The sequence below is a fragment of the Asterias amurensis genome, chromosome 7 (genome assembly GCF_032118995.1).
Source record: "Asterias amurensis chromosome 7, ASM3211899v1".
Taxonomy (NCBI): domain Eukaryota; kingdom Metazoa; phylum Echinodermata; class Asteroidea; order Forcipulatida; family Asteriidae; genus Asterias; species Asterias amurensis.
This window is the reverse complement of record NC_092654.1, coordinates 24,440,001-24,464,447: the sequence shown is the minus strand read 5'-3', so window position 1 is coordinate 24,464,447 and position 24,447 is coordinate 24,440,001. Positions and strand designations below refer to the sequence as shown.

At 40.6% G+C, this 24,447-nt stretch overlaps 1 protein-coding gene across 1 annotated transcript in view; it reads right to left on the bottom strand.

Annotated features, from left to right (window-relative positions):
* Positions 1-24,447, bottom strand: part of LOC139940023 (3'-5' exoribonuclease HELZ2-like) — a 38,592-nt gene that overhangs the window by 2,126 nt on the left and 12,019 nt on the right. The window contains exons 16-37 of the mRNA XM_071936216.1: positions 20,955-21,086; positions 20,381-20,611; positions 19,749-19,999; positions 19,341-19,497; positions 18,961-19,190; positions 18,437-18,658; positions 17,747-18,113; positions 16,744-17,025; positions 15,990-16,100; positions 15,731-15,806; positions 15,137-15,423; positions 11,538-14,908; positions 10,815-10,906; positions 10,349-10,498; positions 9,276-9,410; positions 7,849-8,126; positions 5,159-5,352; positions 4,538-4,646; positions 3,423-3,647; positions 2,666-2,819; positions 1,763-1,930; positions 453-580 (exon numbers count right to left, since the gene is read on the bottom strand). Of these exons, the coding sequence (XP_071792317.1) occupies positions 453-580; positions 1,763-1,930; positions 2,666-2,819; positions 3,423-3,647; positions 4,538-4,646; positions 5,159-5,352; positions 7,849-8,126; positions 9,276-9,410; positions 10,349-10,498; positions 10,815-10,906; positions 11,538-14,908; positions 15,137-15,423; positions 15,731-15,806; positions 15,990-16,100; positions 16,744-17,025; positions 17,747-18,113; positions 18,437-18,658; positions 18,961-19,190; positions 19,341-19,497; positions 19,749-19,999; positions 20,381-20,611; positions 20,955-21,086 (7,350 nt within the window). The remainder of the gene's footprint in view (positions 1-452; positions 581-1,762; positions 1,931-2,665; positions 2,820-3,422; positions 3,648-4,537; positions 4,647-5,158; positions 5,353-7,848; positions 8,127-9,275; positions 9,411-10,348; positions 10,499-10,814; positions 10,907-11,537; positions 14,909-15,136; positions 15,424-15,730; positions 15,807-15,989; positions 16,101-16,743; positions 17,026-17,746; positions 18,114-18,436; positions 18,659-18,960; positions 19,191-19,340; positions 19,498-19,748; positions 20,000-20,380; positions 20,612-20,954; positions 21,087-24,447) is intronic.

The window sequence follows — 24,447 nt, the reverse complement described above, 5'->3', positions numbered from 1 at the left end:
GTTGGTTTGGGTGTGCTGGACAGAATCTCTTGGGTGGGGATGGGGGAGAGGGCGGGAGACACTCACGAATACGGTACGAAACCCCCCCCCCCCCCCCATTCCTCTCCCCCATCATCTTTGTATGAGTGGGTTTTGTTTTGTTTTTTTAATTAGGCCTACGTGTAGCTCGAATACTTTTGATAATAAGTTAATTTTTGTAATTTATTGAAACAGTAAAACTTCTCCTGATTCATCCTCTTATTATGCTTGGAACAGTACAAACTAAATACCAAATAACTTATCAAAAAAAGTAGTCATGGTGTGACGTTTCGACCCTAGCAGAGTCTTTCTCAAAGAGTCACCAAAGTCCGTGTTTTAACATTCTGTGACGAATATCTAACCAGAGAAAAACACCCAAAATTTTCGTATATAGGTTAATGGTTTCTGCAAGTTTAACAGTGACGGGCACTTACATTGCTATTTCCCTTTCGCCTCTCTATGGTACTGGGGAAATTGTTTGCATCAACCACTGCTTTCTTCGTCTCGTAGTGGTTTAACAAAGAGTTCCATGTGTCGTCTTTACGGAGTAGATACTTGTTTCCTGATACGAAACAAAAAGTTTGCGTTACTTAGACTGGTTAAGACGGGCACTGGTTTAAGCATGGAGGTAGGAAGAGAAGGAGCTCGAACGACCCGCAAAACCGCAGAGTAACAAAAGAATACTCTGACAATGCCCCTGTCTGGCCAGTGGAAAAAGTTAGGTGACCTCCAGCTGGACCGCCGATTAACAAGCGGGATTAAATCTCTTTGTACAGAACGTGTGGTTCCGTCAGTCTGCGCTCTTGCCTGCGTGTAAAGTTGAATCATTGGAGACAAGAATTGTGAATATACACGTTTTCATTTACCGTTTGTGGTGTTTCACGGAAACATCATGGCATATTTTTACATTTTTTGTCACTAGCGGTGGTTCAAAATTTGGGTATTAGCACACGAGGGTGGTTGGTATTCAATTGTGTTTTTCGATTTGGTGAGCACAAGTGTACACAATTTTTATCAGGTCTCATAAGAGTCGTTTTTTTCTGTATTATATTCATACGACATACGACACCATAGTCGAGTGAAGAACCAAGTGCGCACGCGCAAACTCACATACGCCATGTCGCTCATTGTCTGTTTAAGGTATGTGGGTGATTATGAGGTGTCGTTAAACGACCGCGGTACCACGGGTTTGATGTTTGAAGCCTCTTCGTTCGAGCTCCTTTTCTTCCTTCCTCCATGGTTTAACAGACACAATTCATTGGATACAGTGATCTCATTGGACAAACAAACGGCAGTGACTTAAGTTTTCCATATCTGTGTTTTGATTGGTCCGAGGTGCTGATTGGCAGGTGCAAGATTTAACTGTGAATCTCCATGTGAAATGAATGTGGGGTTGAAGGTGATTATGACCGGAGATTGCCGTAGGCTCAAGGCAAATCTCTAGGGAAATTAATTCACGAGCCCTGAAGTTTGACGTCAGATGTTCAGGCTATACTAAGTTTTGATTGATTGACACTGCCTCTATGGCGTTTGGCATGGTCCAACGTAAGGATACCATGGCATTTATGTGCTGACTATTGTGTAACGTGGTTAAAACAATGCATATTTTACCATTTGTCAGCATGTGCTGACAACAACCCTCTTTGAGGGGTTTTAAAGAAACAGAAGAGAGTATTTACAACTTATACAATTGAACCAAAGTACAAATTACAAACAAAGTATACGTTTAAAACTAAAGTCTTACCCAGAATAATAAGTCCGAGTTTCGGGCGCGTAATGGCAACATTGATCTGATTGACGTCAGTTATGAATCCAAGGTGTCGTTTCCTCCAAGCAAGTGGCGGTTTCTCATCAATCTGCACCAATGGCAGTGATCGAACTGTAGACAGGATCACGTAATCCCACTCATTTCCTAGAATAAAGAAATTAAAAACATCATAACAAAAATACCACGATTTTTTCCCATTCATTCATTCATTCATTCATTCATTCATTCATTCATTCATTCATTCATTTATTCATTCATTCCGAACAGTGTCGAAGAATCTGTGTTTACAATCTTTGATCGAAGTGGGATAACAATCAATTTGATCCACCTGCTGAAGATTTATTTGTAGGTTTTTTCAGTTTAGGTTTCTGTTCGATTTGGCCAAAACTTCAGAACAGATAGAGTATGATAGGTTTAAGTTACTCTTTTCAATAACCACTCAATCGTGTTTAACTGGTTAGTCTGGTTGCCGGATTCCCCTACCGAACTAGTGTTTGACTCTCCTACCGGATCAGGTAATTTTTTTGAATCGAGGTTGGACAAGGTTTGATCATGATCCCTGATCACCTTTATGACACATTTGCCCGCGTCACAATTCGTTAAAAAGGGCTCCCTCATTAATCCGACCTTAACTTAAGCTCAGATTGATCAGCCATCTCGGCCAATGTGCTGATCCATTTAACCCTATCCCTCATGAAATCGTTAAATGCCTGCAAAACTGTTGTCTAGAAAACTGTTTTTAGCCAATCGTCCCAATTTATAAAATAGGTAACGATTGAATGACTTCCCTTAAAAACGCATACTTTATTGAGCTTTCTTTTTCAAAACTTCAACAAGTAAGAAAATGAAAAACTAAAATACTCAGAAGGAGCTTTTTACCTTGACTTGTGATGACTGTGCTAACATTGATCTTAAGACCTTTCGATTTCAAGCTTTCTTCGATCTTGAATTTCTGATGTCGATACTGGGTTAGTACAACAAGATTGTCTGGTTTCACCTGCAGATCTCCCACTAAGGCTGATACCATACGTACCTACACATAAATGAGTGTTGAGGGAAAGATGTGGTTGCTATCGTAAAATCAATGAACTTTATTAATGCGTGAGTGTCCTCTGAGCGGTTTAAAGTGTTGAGTTCAAGCTCTGATGGCTTCAGTGTGGGTTCGGATCCCAGTCGTGACATTTTAGGGTCTTCGGCAGTAGCCTACACTTACTTTCATGTAACTACGTGTCATCACCCACAAGTAAAGTGGTAGTAATTATGGGCGTATGGCTAATGCAAATGTCAGGGTATCATTATCATTATAACGATCTAAGAGTTTGATCAGAGTTCTGTATTTGTGGAAATGTGTTTGTTGAAACAAAATAGTATGTGAATTGAATTGAATTTAATTGAATTGAAGGGGTAAGGGTCATTTATTTGCAATCATAATCGGGTTGGATTCGTTCTAAAAAAACACATCAAAAGTTTTTAAAAAAAATCACAAAAACTTAAAACAAGTAATTAATCTCTTATTTGTTGAAGTTGTAGCAGATGTTAAAAAGGTAAACGCTCCATATTAAATACCTCGTGTTGCTTATTTATGAGAACTAGTATGAAGGCAGGAATAATTTAAAGTGGGTGGGGTTTTACATACCACATGTTGAACCTCTTGGGCATTTGCCTTGGATTGTTCACCACCTTCCTCGCCCCGCACACTCGTATGTTCTTCCCGGCCGATATGGTGGCAAAATACTATGGGGTTATCCGCACCGCCAGGCCATTTCACCTTTGAAGTATGTCTGGGCGCCACCATACTGGCTGCAGTAACCAACTCCCCTTTATAAAACTCTTGGGAAGGAAAGTCGCAAATCGACATGTGCTGCAATGAACAAAAGATAAGTTTTTAGTAAGCGGTGTCAGGGGTTGTAGAAATTTAAAACCGTGTAATATAACATTGGGTTTCCGTGTCAACTAAAGCAAACAAAAAGCATATTTCACCGAGTCATTGAATTGTAAAGCAATTTGTCTCTCATATTTAATCCTGACTTTAACAAAATGGTTATTTATTGTTCGTTATATTCAACATTAACCCTGCAAGCACCGAGTCAAACTTTGTATGCGCTTGCCTGAAGCTGCTCACGCGGTAGGCATTTTATGTTGGGGTTTAAATAACTGTGTTTTGCACTGCTCTATGATTGTATTTTGTGTGGGGCAAAAATCTTGTTCTAATGGTCTGAACAGTTAAGTTTAGTTCATCTGAACACACACTTATAAAGATGTTAACATTCTGGCAATTGACACACAGACAGACAGATGACATACAAATTGTTGATACAGAGGATGTAAGTTTTGGTACTGCACAAATGAATGCCGCTTAGGCACCTTATCAAAACTTTTCCCGGACAACTTGTGGAAGGGTTTTCCCGAAACCATTTGGGAGCAACTGCTGGCTCCCAGTAGACAGCAAATATAAGTGTGTGCGGTTTTACCAATATTAAACAAACGGCCCGTAAAACTTTCCTGAAAGCTTTTCCTGGAGTTTATACAGAATGCACAATATTTTGTTCAGGGATAACAGATTACCTCCGGGAAAACTTTTCCGCAAGTTATCCGGTAAAAGTTTAGATAAAGTGCCTTAGGCTCCGACCCACGTGACAACTTGCCTACCTAGTGAATGACCTCTAATTCAAAGGGTTGGATGAAATTTAATTCCGGCGAAATTGAATAAAAAAAAGGTGTTGTAATTAACAAAAGTAGAAAAAGACTCACCATTCGGTACTGAATTGTAAGCATCTTAACCACTGGTTTGTTGTCGTACTTCTCCAGTAATGATATTTCCATCCCAAGTTCGATGGCTGCATCGTCTTGAATTACGGGTCTAAAAGAAAAATATGATTCAGTTTAATTCTTCCATATTATAAGTGAATCGTCATCGACCCCCCCCCCCCCGCCCCCCGCCTCCGAATTATCATTGTTATCTTCATAATTATCCCGACCTCTATCTTTTTTTTCTTTTGTTTTGTTAAAAGGCAAAGTTTTGACTATTTGATGCCATGTTATAGAATGATGTTTCATAACAGTGCAGCATCATTCCATGTACATTGAGCGCACATAACCCAGTGTCCCTATAAAAGTATACGTATTTATTGTAAGTAATGGTTCTAGAAGTAATTATCCAGTGTTCAACTAATATAATTTGCTCAACACTGAAATAAATATTAGAATACAATTTTTACAAAGAAAACGCGAACCATTTTTGAGATGTTGAATGAGGAATCATTCTCAGTCTCAGTCTCAGAAGAGCGGTAGAAGGAGCAATGTTAAAGTTGGTAAAGTTACAATTCTAAACTTCTTCAATGTTTTCGATCCTTTTTAAAGCGAGACAATTACCTTAGTTGTTTATGATCCCCAATTAGGACGATCTGACGTGGCTTGGCTCCAACGAGTGGTATCAAAGTTTCTGGTTCATTACACATACCGCCTTCATCAATTATGCATTGGATCACATTCAAATCTGTTATTTTTGTACACCCTGCCTTGTTGCATGTGCACAATACCACTTTGTGTCTGAGTAGTTCCTCAGCCTGTTCAAATCAAGAATTTATAATAATAATCTCAAACTTTATTACATGTATCAGAATTTGTTTTAAAAGTTGCCTATTTTGTTTGTCGACACTGAGAATCGTAATCTGGATGACTATTTTAAAGGAAATGACAAAAGAAAGGCATCCCTAATTAGATCCTCAGAAAGTTGCATGACGCATTAGAATGTTGATTTGTGTGTCTACTTGTTTTTTTTTTAAGATAGGCGAATTTGTAGATATGGAGAATGCTTTAAAACTTCAACTTTCTTTTTTCACTTCAACGATCTCATCTTCCTCAATTCACTTGTACATTTCATATTCTAATAAAACACAGAGCAGGGAACTTCTCTAGATTGTATAGGTATTGAAGGCATGTTTGATGCATTGAAAACCAGACGCGTATTTTACTATAGAGGCGGCGCCAGGTGAAAGAGAAAAGCTAGATTTCACCGAATTATTTTTTTTTGCGAAAATCCACAAACGAAATGTATTTAACATTTGTCATGTATTTACTCACTCATAATTTATATCCTTGACATTTGAACATTCGCTGAGAACACTTTGTTTCAAATACCAAATGTGTAGGCGTAAACCATTATGTAAAAACCAATGATTTGAAAATTCAACTTGCGACTGCTCTCTGTTCCGACAATCCAATGTTCCAATAACTTATCGTAACTTAGCGTGATATACACGCTAGGCGTATTGTTCTCCTATAACGAGACAGGTCTGTAAGGACATCAACATATGAACCCACACTCTAGGTGTGTAACCCTTTTAACCAACCTCTGCTTGGCGTATTGTTCTCCTATAACGAGACAGGTCTGTTAGGGCATCAACATATGAACCCACACTCTAGGTGTGTAACCCTTTTAACTAACCTCTGCTTGGCGTATGCTTCTCCTATAACGAGACAGGTCTGTAAGGATATCAACATATGAACCCACACTCTAGGTGCGTAACCCTTTTAACCAACCTCTGCTTGGCGTATTGTTCTCCTATAACGAGACAGGTCTGTTAGGGCATCAACATATGAACCCACACTCTAGGTGTGTAACCCTTTTAACCAACCTCTGCTTGGCGTATTGTACTCCTATAACGAGACAGGTCTGTAAGGACATCAACATATGAACCCACACTCTAGGTGTGTAACCCTTTTAACCAACCTCTGCTTGGCGTATTGTTCTCCTATAACGAGACAGGTCTGTAAGGACATCAACATATGAACCCACACTCTAGGTGCGTAACCCTTTTAACCAACCTCTGCTTGGCGTATTGTACTCCTATAACGAGACAGGTCTGTAAGGACATCAACATATGAACCCACACTCTAGGTGTGTAACCCTTTTAACCAACCTCTGCTTGGCGTATGCTTCTCCTATAACGAGACAGGTCTGTAAGGATATCAACATATGAACCCACACTCTAGGTGTGTAACCCTTTTAACCAACCTCTGCTTGGCGTATTGTTCTCCTATAACGAGACAGGTCTGTTAGGGCATCAACATATGAACCCACACTCTAGGTGTGTAACCCTTTTAACTAACCTCTGCTTGGCGTATTGTTCTCCTATAACGAGACAGGTCTGTTAGGGCATCAACATATGAACCCACACTCTAGGTGTGTAACCCTTTTAACCAACCTCTGCTTGGCGTATTGTTCTCCTATAACGAGACAGGTCTGTAAGGACATCAACATATGAACCCACACTCTAGGTGCGTAACCCTTTTAACCAACCTCTGCTTGGCGTATTGTACTCCTATAACGAGACAGGTCTGTAAGGACATCAACATATGAACCCACACTCTAGGTGTGTAACCCTTTTAACCAACCTCTGCTTGGCGTATTGTTCTCCTATAACGAGACAGGTCTGTAAGGACATCAACATATGAACCCACACTCTAGGTGCGTAACCCTTTTAACCAACCTCTGCTTGGCGTATTGTACTCCTATAACGAGACAGGTCTGTAAGGACATCAACATATGAACCCACACTCTAGGTGTGTAACCCTTTTAACCAACCTCTGCTTGGCGTATGCTTCTCCTATAACGAGACAGGTCTGTAAGGATATCAACATATGAACCCACACTCTAGGTGTGTAACCCTTTTAACCAACCTCTGCTTGGCGTATTGTTCTCCTATAACGAGACAGGTCTGTAAGGACATCAACCTATGAACCCACACTCTAGGTGCGTAACCCTTTTAACCAACCTCTGCTTGGCGTATTGTTCTCCTATAACGAGACAGGTCTGTAAGGACATCAACATATGAACCCACACTCTAGGTGTGTAACCCTTTTAACCAACCTCTGCTTGGCGTATGCTTCTCCTATAACGAGACAGGTCTGTAAGGACATCAACATATGAACCCACACTCTAGGTGTGTAACCCTTTTAACTAACCTCTGCTTGGCGTATTCTTCTCCTATAACGAGACAGGTCTGTAAGTACATCAACATATGAACCTACACTCTAGGTGTGTAACCCTTTTAACCAACCTCTGCTTGGCGTATTGTTCTCCTATACCGAGACAGTTCTGTCGGGTTGCTCTTGTAGCTTTTACTCTGAAATCGTTTATCAAATCCCAAGAGCCTCTCACGGTAAGAATTGTGCTTCATACGGATAAGATGATGCAGGGAGATGTCCTTAAGACCGGGATCCATCGTGGCTTCGTTTGAACTTGTGTCGATGTGAGATCCTGGGATTGGAAACTCCCTTTCTTGTACCATCTTATTGTAAACACGGATGACTGGGAGATTCAGTTCCAACAGATAATCTGTCAAATACATAAAAAATATTTGGGAGTATCTTTAATTCGTAATAAACTATTTCTGTGACGTCACTCTACTGATGAAAGTGTAGATTATTTTTACGAATCTACACTTAACTGAATATGAGTTATGAGTTACGAATCTATCGTTCAGACTGTCTTTCAAAAAATAACATGATGTGAAAAGCTCAGGTGAAAAAACGTTTTGCATGTATTTCAATTTCCGAAAACATTTTCCAGTTTTAGTAAAAACAAAACACTGTACTCGATTATGTTGCAAGTACTTTATAATATACTTATACATTTTGCAAACTGGGTATAAATGTGACCTAACGCCGTTTGACCAAGTACAAAGATTAGGGGGAAAAGTTGAAGTCAGAAAAAATCGACTCTAAAGTGTAGATTCGTGACTGATGTCCGCGAATCTACACTTTCTCGCCCATCCTCTTTAACGCAAATCAGGAAAGGATAAAAAAACAATTAGAAATATTCATATAGCATATATAAAAGCAATCTGATATGTATAAAGTTAACAATTAAAATAGAATCATCTTAGGAAAGAAAATTAAAGCATACATTGAAGATTAAACAAAATAAAATAGGGAACAAAAACAGACCACCATGAACGACTGTGAAAATATATTTAAAATAAATTTTAAAAGCAAAAGCCCGAATTAAATTATAAAATAGAATAAACGATAAAAGACAAGGGAAATAAATTTAAAATCGAATAAAAAAAAATTAAAAAAAATAAACAATACCGAATAAAATAAAACAAAACACTGTAAATACATGTATACATTAGTTACTGGAAGAGAATATGGCACGCAAAACCTGATCACGAAAGGAATTAAGAGAAGGGGCTCCGAACACATCACAAGAACCATGGATACTATTATATGTGGAGGAAATCCTTGACAAAAAGCCACGCTTTGTCACATCTACCTGATTCCTTGGCACATATAAGATGTGTTTAACAGACTGTCTAGTATTACGGTTAGGTACATGTAAGCCAAAGGGGTTGAACTCAGTGTTGCTAAAATGATTATGGAAACATAAAGGACATGATATCAGACACGTTTTGTTAGAAAGACTGACTGCTTAGGTGTAAGAAACGAAATGAATTGATCAAGCATTTGTGGGGACATAACTCACGGGCAACAACGTCAACTGACTTGTTGGAAGGGCCGCAGTACAAGACTTGTGGGGGTTTTCCCGAATTTTGCAGTTTCTCATTCACTTTAGTGAAGAAATAAGTCAGATGGGCACCAGTCACGGTCTTTCCAGTTCCTGTAACGTCATACATGTAAACAAAACTAACATCAATTCTCTAAGAATAATAGTTAGCTCTTTCGTTTGTCTGATTGTTTGTGTTGGGGTGTTGTTGCTGTTGGTATGGTTTTTTTTAATGGGTGGGGGTGTTGTTGTTGTTGCTGCTGCTGCTGCTGCTGCTGCTGCTGCTGCTGCTGCTGCTGAAGCAGCTGCTGCTGCTGTTGTTGTTGTTGTTGTTGTTGCTGTTGCTGTTGCTGTTGCTGTTGCTGTTGCTGTTGCTGTTGCTGTTGCTGTTGCTGTTGCTGTTGCTGTTGCTGTTGCTGTTGCTGTTGCTGTTGCTGTTGCTGTTGCTGTTGCTGTTGCTGTTGCTGTTGCTGTTGCTGTTGCTGTTGCTGTTGCTGTTGCTGTTGCTGTTGCTGTTGCTGTTGCTGTTGCTGTTGCTGTTGCTGTTGCTGTTGCTGTTGCTGTTGCTGTTGCTGTTGCTGTTGCTGTTGCTGTTGCTGTTGCTGTTGCTGTTGCTGTTGCTGTTGCTGTTGCTGTTGCTGTTGCTGTTGCTGTTGCTGTTGCTGTTGCTGTTGCTGTTGCTGTTGCTGTTGCTGTTGCTGTTGCTGTTGCTGTTGCTGTTGCTGTTGCTGTTGCTGTTGCTGTTGCTGTTGCTGTTGCTGTTGCTGTTGCTGTTGCTGTTGCTGTTGCTGTTGCTGTTGCTGTTGCTGTTGCTGTTGCTGTTGCTGTTGCTGTTGCTGTTGCTGTTGCTGTTGCTGTTGCTGTTGCTGTTGCTGTTGCTGTTGTTGTTGTTGTTGTTGTTGTTGTTGTTGTTGTTGTTGTTGTTGTTGTTGTTGTTGTTGTTGTTGTTGTTGTTGTTGTTGTTGTTGTTGTTGTTTGGGGTTTTTCTGGGTTTTTTCTTCTTCTTTTTTTCTTCTGGGCGGGGTCTTTCGCCCAGGTCAGTTCGCCCTTACCGGGTGGTCCATGAATGACTGTGAACTGTTCCTGCAGTGCGTGTCTCAGTGCATCTTCTTGTGGCCCATTTGGAGCTGGCAGTGGCGATTCTGGTATACAGAAGGACCTGATTTCTCTTCCAGTTTCAAGTACGTTTCTTATATCTGGTTCTGAAATGAAAGTGAAAAACAATGGTATTGATAGACTCGCATTATGCAATATCAATAATAGCAAAACTATTAATGAGTAATCAAAACAGAACTACAAGTAAACTACCCCCCCCCCACCTCCCCAGAACTTGAAACGAATACCTTCTTTGCCACAATAACTCAAAGTCCAGGTCAAAAATCACACTGTCAACAGTGATTTAAGAAATAAACAAAAATGTCTATGATGGAAGTTGACTCTTCCAAGAACCAGTTTGAACTGCTAACACTGCATCCTGAAAGATTGTTCCCGGACCAAATGACACTTGGAAATACTCACCAGTACTGCCTTGCTTTGGAGTTTTTTGCAGACATATTTGCTGAACAATTTGTGGGGCATCTGGCAAATCCAGTACAGCATTCTCAAGACGTCTGCCAAAATAAATGGTCATCTCATTAGTTTATAGCGTTGGAATATCACTAGTAATAACTAAGCAAAAGTTGGAAAACCCTTACCCTAACCCTTAACTTGTAGTCTTACTGTATTTTCTTGAGTACTGCGTTGATGGTGGGCCTACTCGTATTCGATCTCTGGCTATCAAAATACTCGTACTCGAATCCTGACTCGACACTCGACCGACAAATAATCTTTTATCGGAGGCATGTATTCGATACTCGTACTGACTCGTGGTCCAAATACTACGTGTGATAATGCAGGGTAGAGGGGAGCTCTGAAAAAGGTGTTTATTCTGTTTTCATAAACAATCACATATTGGTTCTAGATAAACAAAACAGTGAATGTGTTTGAGCCTTATTTTGCAATAGGAATTTGTTAAAAAAGGACCGATACTCATTCATGAACTATGAAATCCAAACACTTGTTTGCAAGTTCGACTTTGTATTCGGTAATCGGACACTGTCCCTGGCCTCGTACTCCAGTGCTACCTGACAACCCTCGTACTCGGCAGTAGGCCTACTTGATCAACAGCAATGGGACAATGTTACGGGGGTGGGGGTCACCAAACATTGGTTGGATGGGGGCAGCTTCTTACTAAAAACTCACCTTTCTGAATGAGATTTGCGTATCCATTCGATGGTGCACAGTGTGTCTCCTGTTAACAGAACTCCCGGAAACTGTGAAGCTGAATGTTGATTTATGTCAACTGCACACACCTTCATCGTTGAGGTCTTGCCTTGAACTTGTCGATCTTTATCCAGTACATTAGATAACACCGCATGAGCAACGAAGGTTGTTTTGTTCTGCTGTGCCATTGAAGGTCGCCCGGTCTCCGCGGATTGTTTGTTCAGCAAACAGAGACGTCGTTTTATCTCTGGATCCAATGCGAGGTCGGTGTACCTGATACAGACGTAGTCTCCTCTGCAAATTTTCAACTTTCGTTCCTCGCAGAATGCTTTGGGAAGTTGAAATGTCCCCGTGACAGGTTGAGATTGTCCAGTTTTCCACTTGATGTTTACGCCGTGGATAATGCATCTCTCCCCGTCAAGAACTGCACTGTAAGCAGAGACCATTCTGATGATCGGAAGCCAAACAGCAATGTACTCCTCAATGCTGGTTACTTTTCCACTTTTTTTCTCTGCGAAACGAGCGAAACACTTGACCGCATTTGCCCGATGCTCAATACAGATGTCTAACTTTGGTGTCAGGCCAATCAATTGGATACTGGGCGTGAGAATACCCCTTTCTATCGTCGAATGGAACACTACCTTGATAACGTCACCTGGCTCATACACCCTCATGAAGTTAACCGAAAATGCAGGGTTGCTGGAATCTGCCCTTTCACATGTTATCTCATCAACAACGTCGCTGCGTTCTCTCTTTCGGATTTGCCCTTGGCCTCGTTTGTTTTCTTCTTCTGCAATCCTGACAGCCTCTGAAATATAGCTGGGTCGTTGCTGCCGAATACCTAACAAAATTTGCTGCCAACTTTGTTGAGAAACTTTTACAACTGATGCCTTTGTGTCTAGCCTCAATGTGGTTGCTGCCTTCCGGGAAATGGTGCTGGAGCCATGCAACTCATACACTCTCTCTCGCCATGTGAGCTCCATTTTGGTCTTGTCTTCATCTATTTGGGGTTGAGCCTTAGGTTTAAGGAGTGCAAGCGGAACACTTCTCCCTCGAATGTATTGCTTATTAGGAAACAATAGGTCCAAGCTGCCTTCGGAAAAGCCCTTAACGAACACTTGCATTGTCTGTGGGGCCTCCCTGAGCGCAAGAGAAAATCTCAACGACCTTGTCTCTGATTCAAAGTCTTTTGCTTTTTTGGTTTGGCTGTTACATTGAAGACATACCATTTCAAGCTTTGTGTCGTCATATGGTTGACTTTTGTCGTTTGTACAAACGTCTGCGTTTAGTGTGCTAATCACAAAGCGATGCACCATGATGTCAAAGTAGCGGCGTATAGGTGAGGTAAACTGTGTGTAGCTTGACACATCTAAGGAATGATGTCCTCTTTCGTCAACAGGATGCTCTCCGGATCGGATGAATTCGGCCTTGTTTTGGATGCAAATATAATTAGTTTTGGCCACAGCAAGGCGTGGGTGATTCTCATCACGACAAATGAGGTCAGTGATCTGAAGCATCTGATTCGTATCCTCTTCCTCTGTGACAAAATGACGAAGATGTTCCCATTTGTCTTTCATCATGTATACGTCATTTGGATCTTCTCCTTGAAGATTTGCCTTTACCTTTGACTGCAGTTCAACACTGTTTCTAAGATCTTTACGGTGTTTGCTCAACCAGTCATTGGTTGCTGCTTCACTGGGAGGAAGTTGCCTTCGTAATGGGGCACACTCAGGGTATGTCTTGGTAAGGTAACGTGCCACTTCTTGGTTGGCTAGAATCATCATTTCTTCAACCATCGAATGAGATACAGGATGCCACATCTCTTCATCTTCAGGGTCATGAGAGAAAGCAAACATGCCTTCTCCTAGACGATTAAGTCGTCTCTGCTGAGCTAGTTTACTCAATATCTGAATTTCTTCTTTGATGTCCTGATTAACATATCTTAGATCAACGTTATTCTGGATAATCTTCTCAGCCTCCTCATAGGTCAGTTGTTTTCGGGATTTTATTACAGAACGCTTGATAACGACGTCGTCATTTACCACAGATCCATTCTCAGCAAGAGATACAAATACAGATAGTGTCAATCTGTCACAACCTGGGAGCAAGCTACACAAATCATTGCTCAGCCGAGGAGGTAGCATGTTGGTGGGTTCATCTATTGACGAGTAGAAAGATGTCGCTCTGTTTTTGGCGTCTTCGTCCAGAGAAGTGTCTTGGGAAACAAAATAAGAAACATCTGCGATGTGAATGCCGACTTGGTAATTGCCATCAACCACTTCAACACTAAGAGCATCGTCAATATCACGTGAGCCAGGCGGGTCAGTGGTGAAGGCATTCAGACCCCTTGCATCAAATCGTGCCTCAATTTCTTCATCTGGTATCGTCCATTCATTAGGAAAGTTTGATTCACATTCTCCCAAAACAGAGGAGTTCCAATTATCTTGGACGCCTTGGCATAACTTCAGTACACGAAGACTAGACTCTTTGCTATCACATAGTGGAAGTTCTTCGCTGACTCTTCCCATCGGGAAACGACTACCTTCAAACCAATGCGAGTATTCAACAACGAATAGCTTGTTTGGTTTATCTACCCTTGAAACATCAATTTGAGATTCAGTGCCATCGTCATGCACGGCTGTTACGACGGTGGAGTCTTGAGAAGATGTTTTGACCTTTTTATTGGGAAGACAGAACTTGGGCAGTGAACGATCGATGGGCAACATCAGGTTTCCCGTATACTTGTCGAGTCTGCAAACTACTTTCATCTTTGGAGATAATGTTGGTCCCCTCTTGCGTACACGAATCACCTTGCCATGTATGGTCTTGCTTTCCACATCATTGCCCAATACTTCCACCATTACCTCATCGAGATTCATGGCTGTGCCGCTCCTCCCTTCTGCAACGGATATCTTTTTGGATCCCTCACCAAGTGGAAGGGCATAGAGTTCCCCTGTTTCATTGCGGTGGAAGCGGCAAACTTTAAATGTGTCTGGATTACTCCTCACTTGGTCCAAATCTTGCCGACAAGCTGCTTCGTTACGGCTGTCATTCTCTACGTCATTTTCCGAATGAGACACATCGTTTGATTTGATTAGATCTCCTTCGGATCTACGTACCAATTCGATGACAATTTGTTTTTTTCCTTCGAGTTGTCGAAGTTTGATACCTTTCTTGCGAAGTATTTGTGTGGCCTTACTCACATCTGTATTCATTTGCCTGAATAGTTCCTCCAAAATGGCATCTGTATCACTGATATGTGCTTTAGACTGGTTCAGTGTGGGCAGGTTGCTGGTAAAGTCTTGTTTCTGTGCTTCTATTCCTTGCAGGATCATATCCATTGTAAATTCCTGTGTAAGGAAATATCACAAAAATAAAAATAGAATTAGCAAACCGCTTACCAACCCAAATGCCCTATGTTATAATCAAAGCAAATGGTTAGTGGCCTGACGTTTCGACCCTTAATCAGAGTCGTTCTCAATGCTTAGTTGTATGGCGTTGGTGTCAATTACAGTATTTATTTCTACCTGATGTTTAGGTCAAATCAGTTTAGATATGAGATTTTAACGACTACTAACCGTTGGGAGCAGTGTTCCGTGGTCCTTACACTTGTTCAAATAGGCCTGCCATATCGTTGAGCATTTACCCACGGAACACAGGGCCACTGGGTCACCCACGACCAAGACCAGTGACTGTGCTCGTGTCATAGCCGTGTTCAGAAGCCTGATGTCTGATAGAAACCCATGGTCGTAAGTCTCATCAGGCCGAAGCATTGGACTAATGTTGGACCATGACTGCATCTGGGATGTATTAAGTGTTTTGCGTGTTCGCACTGTACTCACGATCAGCACACGGTATTGTTTTCCTACACATTGGAAACAAAATCAAAATACAACGTCATCGAAGAAGTAATTTCACCACATTATATAGAACAAAAAATAACAACTTTCAATAAGTGTAGAACCCTGACCAAAAACGGAAACAGCTGGGATTTTTTAATCGGTGTTACAGTTTAGATGTCTATTTTTTAGTAATATTGGCGATGCCTGTTTGTTTTGGTTGTTGGGGGTTTCGATTTTCTTGTTTTATTTAATTTTAAAGACATTTCAAAACGGGTGGAAAATAATATTATATTTTTGTTAATTGACGGAGTTAATACTAAAATAGTTTACCCTGTACATTCTGTACGTGCTGCACGTCAACATGTTTTAGTTCGAGCTTCTGGAGTCGTTTACCGATCTGCCTCACCTAAGCGAACAAAAGAAATCACAAAACTAGCTTCAAAGCAACTCCCTGTTTACACTATGAGAACTCTCCGTTCTTCCATTATTTCTTTATTTCTTAATAACTTAGATATTATTTATTCATATTATTATTTTATAATGAGCCATGGTTGAGCTTGTGCAAATCTTCTTCTTTTTACTATCTTACCTGTAGAATGTACGGTGTTACGATTCCAATGCTATTCTCTGTGAGTTGTCCAAATATTTCCCTTGGCCAATTATCGTGTACGTTTTGGACACTGAGGACTACTTGGTCAACCTTGAATGACACATTTGAAAAAAAATACATATTTTAAAGATTAAAGGCACTGGACAATATTGGTAATTGCTCAAAATAATTGTTAGCACAAAAACTTCCTGTGCTGTGGGTAGTATAAAACATTGTGAGAAACGGCTCCCTCTGAAGTAACGTCGTTTTCGAGCAAAAAGTTATTTCTCACTAAGATATTTGAATTCTAATTCGAGGCCTCAGAATTTGATTTTGAGGTCTCGAATTCAAGCATCTGCAAGCACACAACTTCGTGTGACAAGGGTGTTTTTTCTTACAGTATTATCTAGCAACTTCGACGACCAATTGAGTTCAAATGTTCACAGGTTTGTTAATTTGTGCATAAGTTGAGATACACCAAGTGAGAAGACTGGTCTTTGACAATTACCAAAGGTGTCCAGTGTCTTTGATTACCACACAATCCCGTGTTACCGAGAACCTACAATATAGATACTGATGTTATTTTTAACATAAATTAAAATTGTATTAAAGGTAAAGGCTTTTAAACACAGTTTTTGATAAACATGAGGGACAATTTTTTTATAAAGCTTACTTAAATTATTTTTCACCTGATACAAAATCATATGTTGTTTGGGGTTTATTGTTGCCCAAAAATACATGGAGCAATCGTTACCTCATCGTAGTTAACAAACGACATTCCAATTCGTTGGTCCACTCCTTTCACTGTATGGAATACCAGAGGATAGTTGAACTGTGGATGAGCTTTCTGATTTGCAACAGCTTTCAATTTCCTTCCCATAGACGTTCCCTTGTAAAACGCCTCAGAGATGAAATCCAAAATGGCCTGATTAGTTCGATAGTTTGAAGGAAGTAGAACTCTGGTGATCTTCAGGTGGAAGAGTCTTTCAAGGAGGGACATGTCAAAGTTAGCGTGGCGAGCTTTCTTTGAGAAAATCTGCAAAAGATCGGAGATCAGTAATTGATTGCAGAAATAGAGATGCCCTACGAGCTATATATACATGTCAGAAAATGTCTTCAGAAGTGTGTAAAATGTCAGATTTCAGTTCAGTTCCAGGTTGTCATAAATTAAAGCCTACATCGTTAGGAGAGGGAGCAAACAGCTATTCGTATTAAAACATCGACCAGCTGAAGTACGTCCACAAAACCATTCTCAACTTCAATTCGGACTCTAATAAGTTTTACGATTAACTCATCTAAAAAAAAAGGTCCCTTTAAGATTGGAAAAGAAATTGAAAGTTTCCAACCTCAAATTAAAATGGGGTAAAATGTACTTTTCTTTTAATGTACTTTTTCAGATTTTATATTTAAACATGACTTTATTGGATACAAAAACGGGTTAAAACATTCCGAGTTTCTTCGTCCGTAAAATCAAGTATCTTTGTGATTCAATACCATCACATTTCGGGACTGAAGTGTATATTATCTTTACAAAAAAACCTTGCAGACCCATATTTAAAGAGTGACATCATTTACGGTGTTTACACAATTCAAACTGGAATGCTATCAAAATGCAGTGGCATGTGAAAGCCTTTTAAAACTGGGGTTAGTAACTTATTTCTTTTCCCACTTCCGTTTATAAGGAATTCATCTTTTGGAAAATCATTGCATTAAGTTGACTTTGACCTTGGCGACCCTTGTTACCCATCTTTACATACCTTTGGACTCATTTGTATGTGATCACCTGCAAGGACGACACACGTGTTAGCTGTGGCTAAAGTCAATGGTTGTAGAGTCTCCGTCTCCAATGCCCGACCGGCTTCGTCGACCAAGATGTGGCTAAAGTGACCTTTCAACTCACCGGTAACCAATATGTGTGACGAAGCCAAAGTTGTGATGACGACACTGGATGTCTTTATCTCAGCCGTTTCCGGAATCCTGGTTTTGTCCCTGCCGTCATCTCGAACATAAGGTTGAACCATCCGATTTATTCTCTTTTTGTTTCGATTTTTGGCGTAAATTCTCAGGATCTTACTACCCCGTGTTTCGTTGTGCAGGTGTTCGGTGATGTATAAGTCAGCAGCACTTTTTACAAGTAACGAAAGAAAAGACACAACTTGAACTATATGGCTAACGGTACTTTTTAAAAGTGTGTGGTAAGGATATTTTGAATATTAATTTAGCCACAGGAGAGATACTTTCAGTGCGCGGTCGTTAACTATACCAGTACCTGTTTGTCTTGCTTAGGTAGTTCACATCACGTCTAATTGTCATACATTTTGTAAGTATTTATATATTATTTAATCTTATTTTGTACTGTTCCTTGCTTTCCCGATTGGCTATTTGGAGCAGCTGTATATCAGCTTACACTTTATTTTCTACATAATATGAAAAGCGAGAGAGCATACCTGTTGGACATGGTGCAAATCAGAATTTTAGCATCAGGACGTAACTGTAAGGTTTTCTTGACCGCCGTTGCCAGTGTGTGCGTTTTACCCGTCCCAAACGGACCGTATACCAGTACCGGTCCAACTCCGGATTGCACACCGTCACCTTCATGTCCACAGATAAAGTCGATTACCTGATTTTGATATTGATCGCCTTCACCAGATACGTCAGTTGGAGGTAATCTTAAAGAGAAGGTAAACAAAACTTATATCAGCACAAGTAAAAAAGAAACAAACTATTGTTATCAATATATTGTTGCGGAACGTCTTTGCTATTACATAGCTCACACCTCTTGAGTTATATTGTGTTCTACCCTGTATAATTACCCGGTTAAACCGGTGCAGTTTCCTGGGCGTTGGCTTCAGCTTTTACATAAAAATTGTATTGAATCTTTCTTGTCAGCATTTACGTTTAAAAAAATATATATTACCCTTTATACTTTTAAGTACCTTCGTGCGACAAGTGCAAAAAAACAAGACATTACCTCTGTGGAGTATCTTTCGCCGGGAAAACTATATCCATGATAGCAAGGTTGTAAACTGTGTTGTGCATGTAACAGAATTGGAGTCTGTTCAGCTGGAACTGAATTTGAACTTGGTGCTTGGTGGAATCGCGAAGTTTCTGCTCCCTCACGCACGTAGGACTGAGTTGTAAATACACCGTATCTTGACTAGTTGATGGCTTTTCGTTATTAACTATCGTAGCTTCGTAAACCTTGGAATATCAACAGAGACAGCAAATTTTTAAAACGATGTTCCTTTAAAATATTACATTCAAACAGTGTCCATGTTTCAAACGGTGTCCATTTGACGAAGATTCAGGTTAAATTTATAGGTAAACTCTGGGCCCGGAATAATTGCCTACCGTTTCAGAAGTTTTGAATTTGAGCATCATTCTCTTCACGTATCTTTCTATAATTTGGCTGGTTTCCGAATCATCCATCAAAGCTACTTTCAGATCCACCTGACCGTACATCCTGCCCTCAGATGCTCTTAGTTCAAGACTGACTTCAGTTGCAAACCTTTGAGAAAGAACCCAATATCTTGTCCGTTAAAAAAGTACAGGTAATTTTACACCCTTTTAAACCCTATAAGTATACGAATGTCCGACAACCCGAACATACACGAGAACTTTGCTGAAGTCTCCTTTTGCCTGGACGTTTAACACGGAGCCTTTGTTTATTGTACACTTCTTTACACAAACCTCGAAACCGAGGAATAAACTCCACACAGTCGAATCGAATTCCACCACTCCTTTCTTCTTCTAACTTACTTTGATATCTTGCGATTACACTCCTCTTCCTCCAAATACAGCATTTTGTGCATGTAGTCTTTGTAGTTCTCTCGGCTTAGTTCTTCCATGCTATCCGTGCTCAGCGGGGACGGCACCTTGTACTTAGTCATCAACTCTTTGTGTTTTTCTGAAAGGTTGTTCATGTTACTGCTGTCCCATACTTCAGTGCGAAGTCTTTCTCTTTGGCTTATATCAAAGTCTCCATGAACTTCCGTTGAGGAGACATGCACCTGGTTAAGGAAAATGAAATTAAAATACAAAAAAGTTACCAAAGAACTTTCATCAGGAAGCCTGATGAATCAACGCAAAGCCATTCCCGAATAAAATAATTAATGACAAATAATTGCGTTACTCGTGTTTTTTGTATAATGCCATGTCACATTTCGACAATATTTCGTGGACAGCAAGATCTCGAATTTTTCTCAAATAAATGCATGATACAAATAAATCTCGTTTGAGTGTTGGGTCTGAGAGTAACCTGTGGTTTGACAACTCGATGTTTCTCTTCTTAAACTGCTGAATTTCATTTGTAAATTTTATATTTAGCCATCATCGAATTATTAACAATCATTATTGCGAAACCTTTTGACTGAAGGAGAACAACAAATAACCTGCAACTTCCGAGTGAGATGGGGTGCAGAACCGACATCGAACAAGATCCACTGATTAAAACTTCCCAAGATCTGCGAGTGGAAGATGACGTTAATGTCATACGTATTTCCATCGTCACGAATGATCTGATTGCCTGGGCATAGCTGGGCATCATGCTCATCAGGGGGCTGAGACAATTTGAAATGGGTTCTATGTTCATCATACAACAAGAACACCTGCTTCAAACGTTTCTGAAATAAGAAGATTAAACAAACATATCAAATTCAGCTGTCTGTAAGTAGGTTAACGAGTTTGTTGTTGTGGTGTCTGTTTTGTCTTTTAGTTTTCTGTTAAAGATATTAATGTGTGCGGCTTCACTTTATTTCAGAAAAGCATTTCATCGAAAGTATCAAACTGCTTGTTTCAGTGTTAACTATTGGCATATTATCTGTCTCTACCAAACAACACGGTCAGAAAGTCTTCCAAGCGTTTTAAAACTAAACAAATAACATTTAAGGTGCGAGGTAAAATAAGTTGAAATTCGGGATTTTAAAGCTGATCGTAGTGGTTATGATATACGATGATATGTTTTACATTTTGTGACGTGCTCAAAGTAAACTTCCATGTGAACTTGTATGATGAACCTATCTCCTGTCCTTCAGTTGAGAGAAACTGCTTAACGTCATCAGAACAAGTCAAGTCCATCTGTGGTAGTTTGTCTGCGATCTGAAATGTTACATGTAAACCAGAACTTCATCAGGGGGTAACATTTGACTGGATAAGTTGACGATAGACAGTTATCGGCAATTTAATCTGGGTTTTATTATCTTTCAGTTTCAGCATCTAGGGGGGCCATTCATAATTTTCACTGTTTAAAATTTCGACTTCTTTTCGAATGAGTGGGTGGGTGGGTAAAAAGCCTCTTTTTCAAATATTTATTAATCGAAATTCGTTTTTCATAAAAAAAAAAAAAACAGAAACAAGCTAGATCATTTGACTTGCCTTCCAAGTAGCAACTGCAAACCAAGCAAGTCTCACGCTTTCACGCAACGCAACCATTTTCTCACGCTCAGGGCCGAACAGGGAAAACAAATAATAATGCACAATCTTCAGATTGCGCGCAGTTTTTCAGAATTATCAACTTGGGCTGGCATACAAACAGAGCGCGAATTTGCATATTGCGCAGTATTTTGCTCTCTCACCAGATTCAGCTGATAATTCGGAATTCGACAGAGCGCAAAACGTGAATTGCGCACAAGTTTGTCCTAATCCTTTTAGCAAATTTGTTGAATGCGCCCCACGTGCATATAGACTCAACACATCAGGTAGAAGTCATGAGCGGAGGATTTTGCACATCATTTTAGCCGGAAATTAATTTTTCTTGGGGGAAATATTCTCACACAATCGTACCTCCACATTAACCAGCAACATCTCCTGTGTACACCATGTAAATGTGAAGTAAACTAGAAAGTTTGTTCATGCATTTTAAAGAAAAGAAATCCTCCACAAAAACAATTCTGCACAATTTTTGTATTTAGCCTATTTTTTTCCAAGTTTTTTTTTCGGGCGGCGATACCGTTAATTTCGGATTAAAACAAAATATTTTTTAGGGGGTTGAAAAATCTAAGGGATAGCTGGCCACTGTTGAACTTGGTACCGATCTTCACGGGTTTCGGTCACAATGAAAGTTGATAAATGTTTTAGCCCAGGACTAAAATAGCTGGACCTGCGGTCCGGTGCTAGGTCCAAAATGTGCATTAATAATTACATCCATGATGCAGCGCACACGAGTACAAGTACCATGCAAGTATTCAGAATGCAAACCACATGTAGTTTTATTTTTAATACTACACATAACAAATCAATGTTTTTATAATCGAAATTAGGGGTGGGTGGGTGGGTCAAAAATCTTTGGAAAAGAAATCGAAATTTTAAAACATTGAAAACTATGAATGGCCCCTAGATAATTTTCGCATTTCATGTGTGTGGAGGTAGGTATGCTCTTTCAAACTGGGGACCTAGCTATAACAACAGAGGGTTTCCGATTGGTGATGATTCCCATCAGTTGGCTAAAAAGGTAAAGTACTAACAAAAGAGGGGCAATAGGCTGCGGGTTGTAGATGCGTACACACTTTGTTTTTCATGTACATGTCTACGCAATCAAATGGGGGTGAGAGATAACACTATATTCCTGCCTGTGGGGATAACACTATTTTCCTGCCTGTGGGGATAACACTATTTTCCTGCCTGTGGGGTTAACACTATATTCCTGCCTGTGGGGTTAACACTATTTTCCTGCCTGTGGGGTTAACACTATTTTCCTGCCTGTGGGGTTAACACTATATTCCTGCCTGTGGGGTTAACACTATTTTCCTGCCTGTGGGGTTAACACTATTTTCCTGCCTGTGGGGTTAACACTATATTCCTGCCTGTGGGGTTAACACTATTTTCCTGCCTGTGGGGTTAACACTATTTTCCTGCCTGTGGGGTTAACACTATTTTCCTGCCTGTGGGGATAACACTATTTTCCTGCCTGTGGGGTTAACACTATATTCCTGCCTGTGGGGTTAACACTATTTTCCTGCCTGTGGGGTTAACACTATTTTCCTGCCTGTGGGGTTAACACTATATTCCTGCCTGTGGGGTTAACACTATTTTCCTGCCTGTGGGGTTAACACTATTTTCCTGCCTGTGGGGTTAACACTATTTTCCTGCCTGTGGGGATAACACTATTTTCCTGCCTGTGGGGTTAACCCTATTTTCCTGCCTTTTTATCCGAAAACTCATGTTTTCATATCTGTCTTTAGAAATTCCCTTGCCAATAACAACAAGCAGCGCCACAATATTTATTTATAATCAATGGTACAATTGTGGTTTTATTCGACCTAAATGGCGAGACTTTGCAGTTGCATGTCCATCGTAATGTTAAAACTTCAGCAAAACGTGAATTTATAACGCCATGGCAATGCTTTGGAGTGGTTGCAAAGTCGAAAGTATTAATGAACAGATTTTATCACATTATAAATAAGGAAATAAAAGGGTTGTTCTAAAAAACCCTCGACCCCCTCGACCCCCACGACCCACGACCCTCCGACGTCCGCCCCGTGTTCGAAGAATGTCCCAATTCCGAATTCATAAAATGTCGCTTTACGGCCGAGTAAGAATTAAGTCCCCGATTTAGAATTCACAGTGTGTGATCCGCGACGCACCTTCCTTCCACGACTAGGCTTGACTTCAAGTCTGAGACTGCGGTCATATTTATCTGCATCACAGCCACACAGAATTGGGAGTACATGTATTTACTCTCCGCTTCCGCACGACAAGTGCACACCGATTGGGGACCCCAAACACGTCCGTGTGGCCATTCGGTCGGTCGGGTCTACAACCTTGAGCTCCGCTTAGAGCAACTAGTAGATAGTACACAGGACGGGAGCGATCGGCCGGAAATGGGTCCGCCTGATCATCACGTAATGAGTTGGCCGTAATCGTACTCGGGCGGTAAACGCAGGTTTCCAGTTGGGATAATAATCTCGGATCGGCCAAGAGATCCACGTGGAAATGCCGCGGTTTTTTATCTGTACATCATAATTGCCACAGGCCCGATCTCGGCAGCCAATCACGAGAATTTGCTTCGTGCATACTACGTGTCTCGTACGCTGTGTTGTGAAGTGCGAGGCATGGTAGTCGATGGCAGCATACAAAATTGTGTGCGTGATTGGCTGAGGTTGTGAACTGTGGCAATTTCGGTGTACAGAAAAAAAGATCGCACAAAAGTCGATGGTCGAGGGGGTCGTGGGTCGTGGGGGTCGAGGGGGTCAAGTTTTTACACGGCCGTTTAAAGCCGGCAGGGTCGAATTGCCGTGTGATAAAGGCCCCAGCCGCTTTAGCGCACGGCAACGACCCTGCAAGGTTTTTAACGGACGTTTAAAGCCATTGGACCCTTTCGGTAAACAGTATTGTCCAAGGCCCACACTTCGTGTATCACAACTTCTATATCAAATAACAAACCTGTGAAAATTGGGCTTAATCGGTCATCGGAGTCGGGAAAAAATAACGGGAAAACCCACCCTTGAATCCGCGCGTTTCG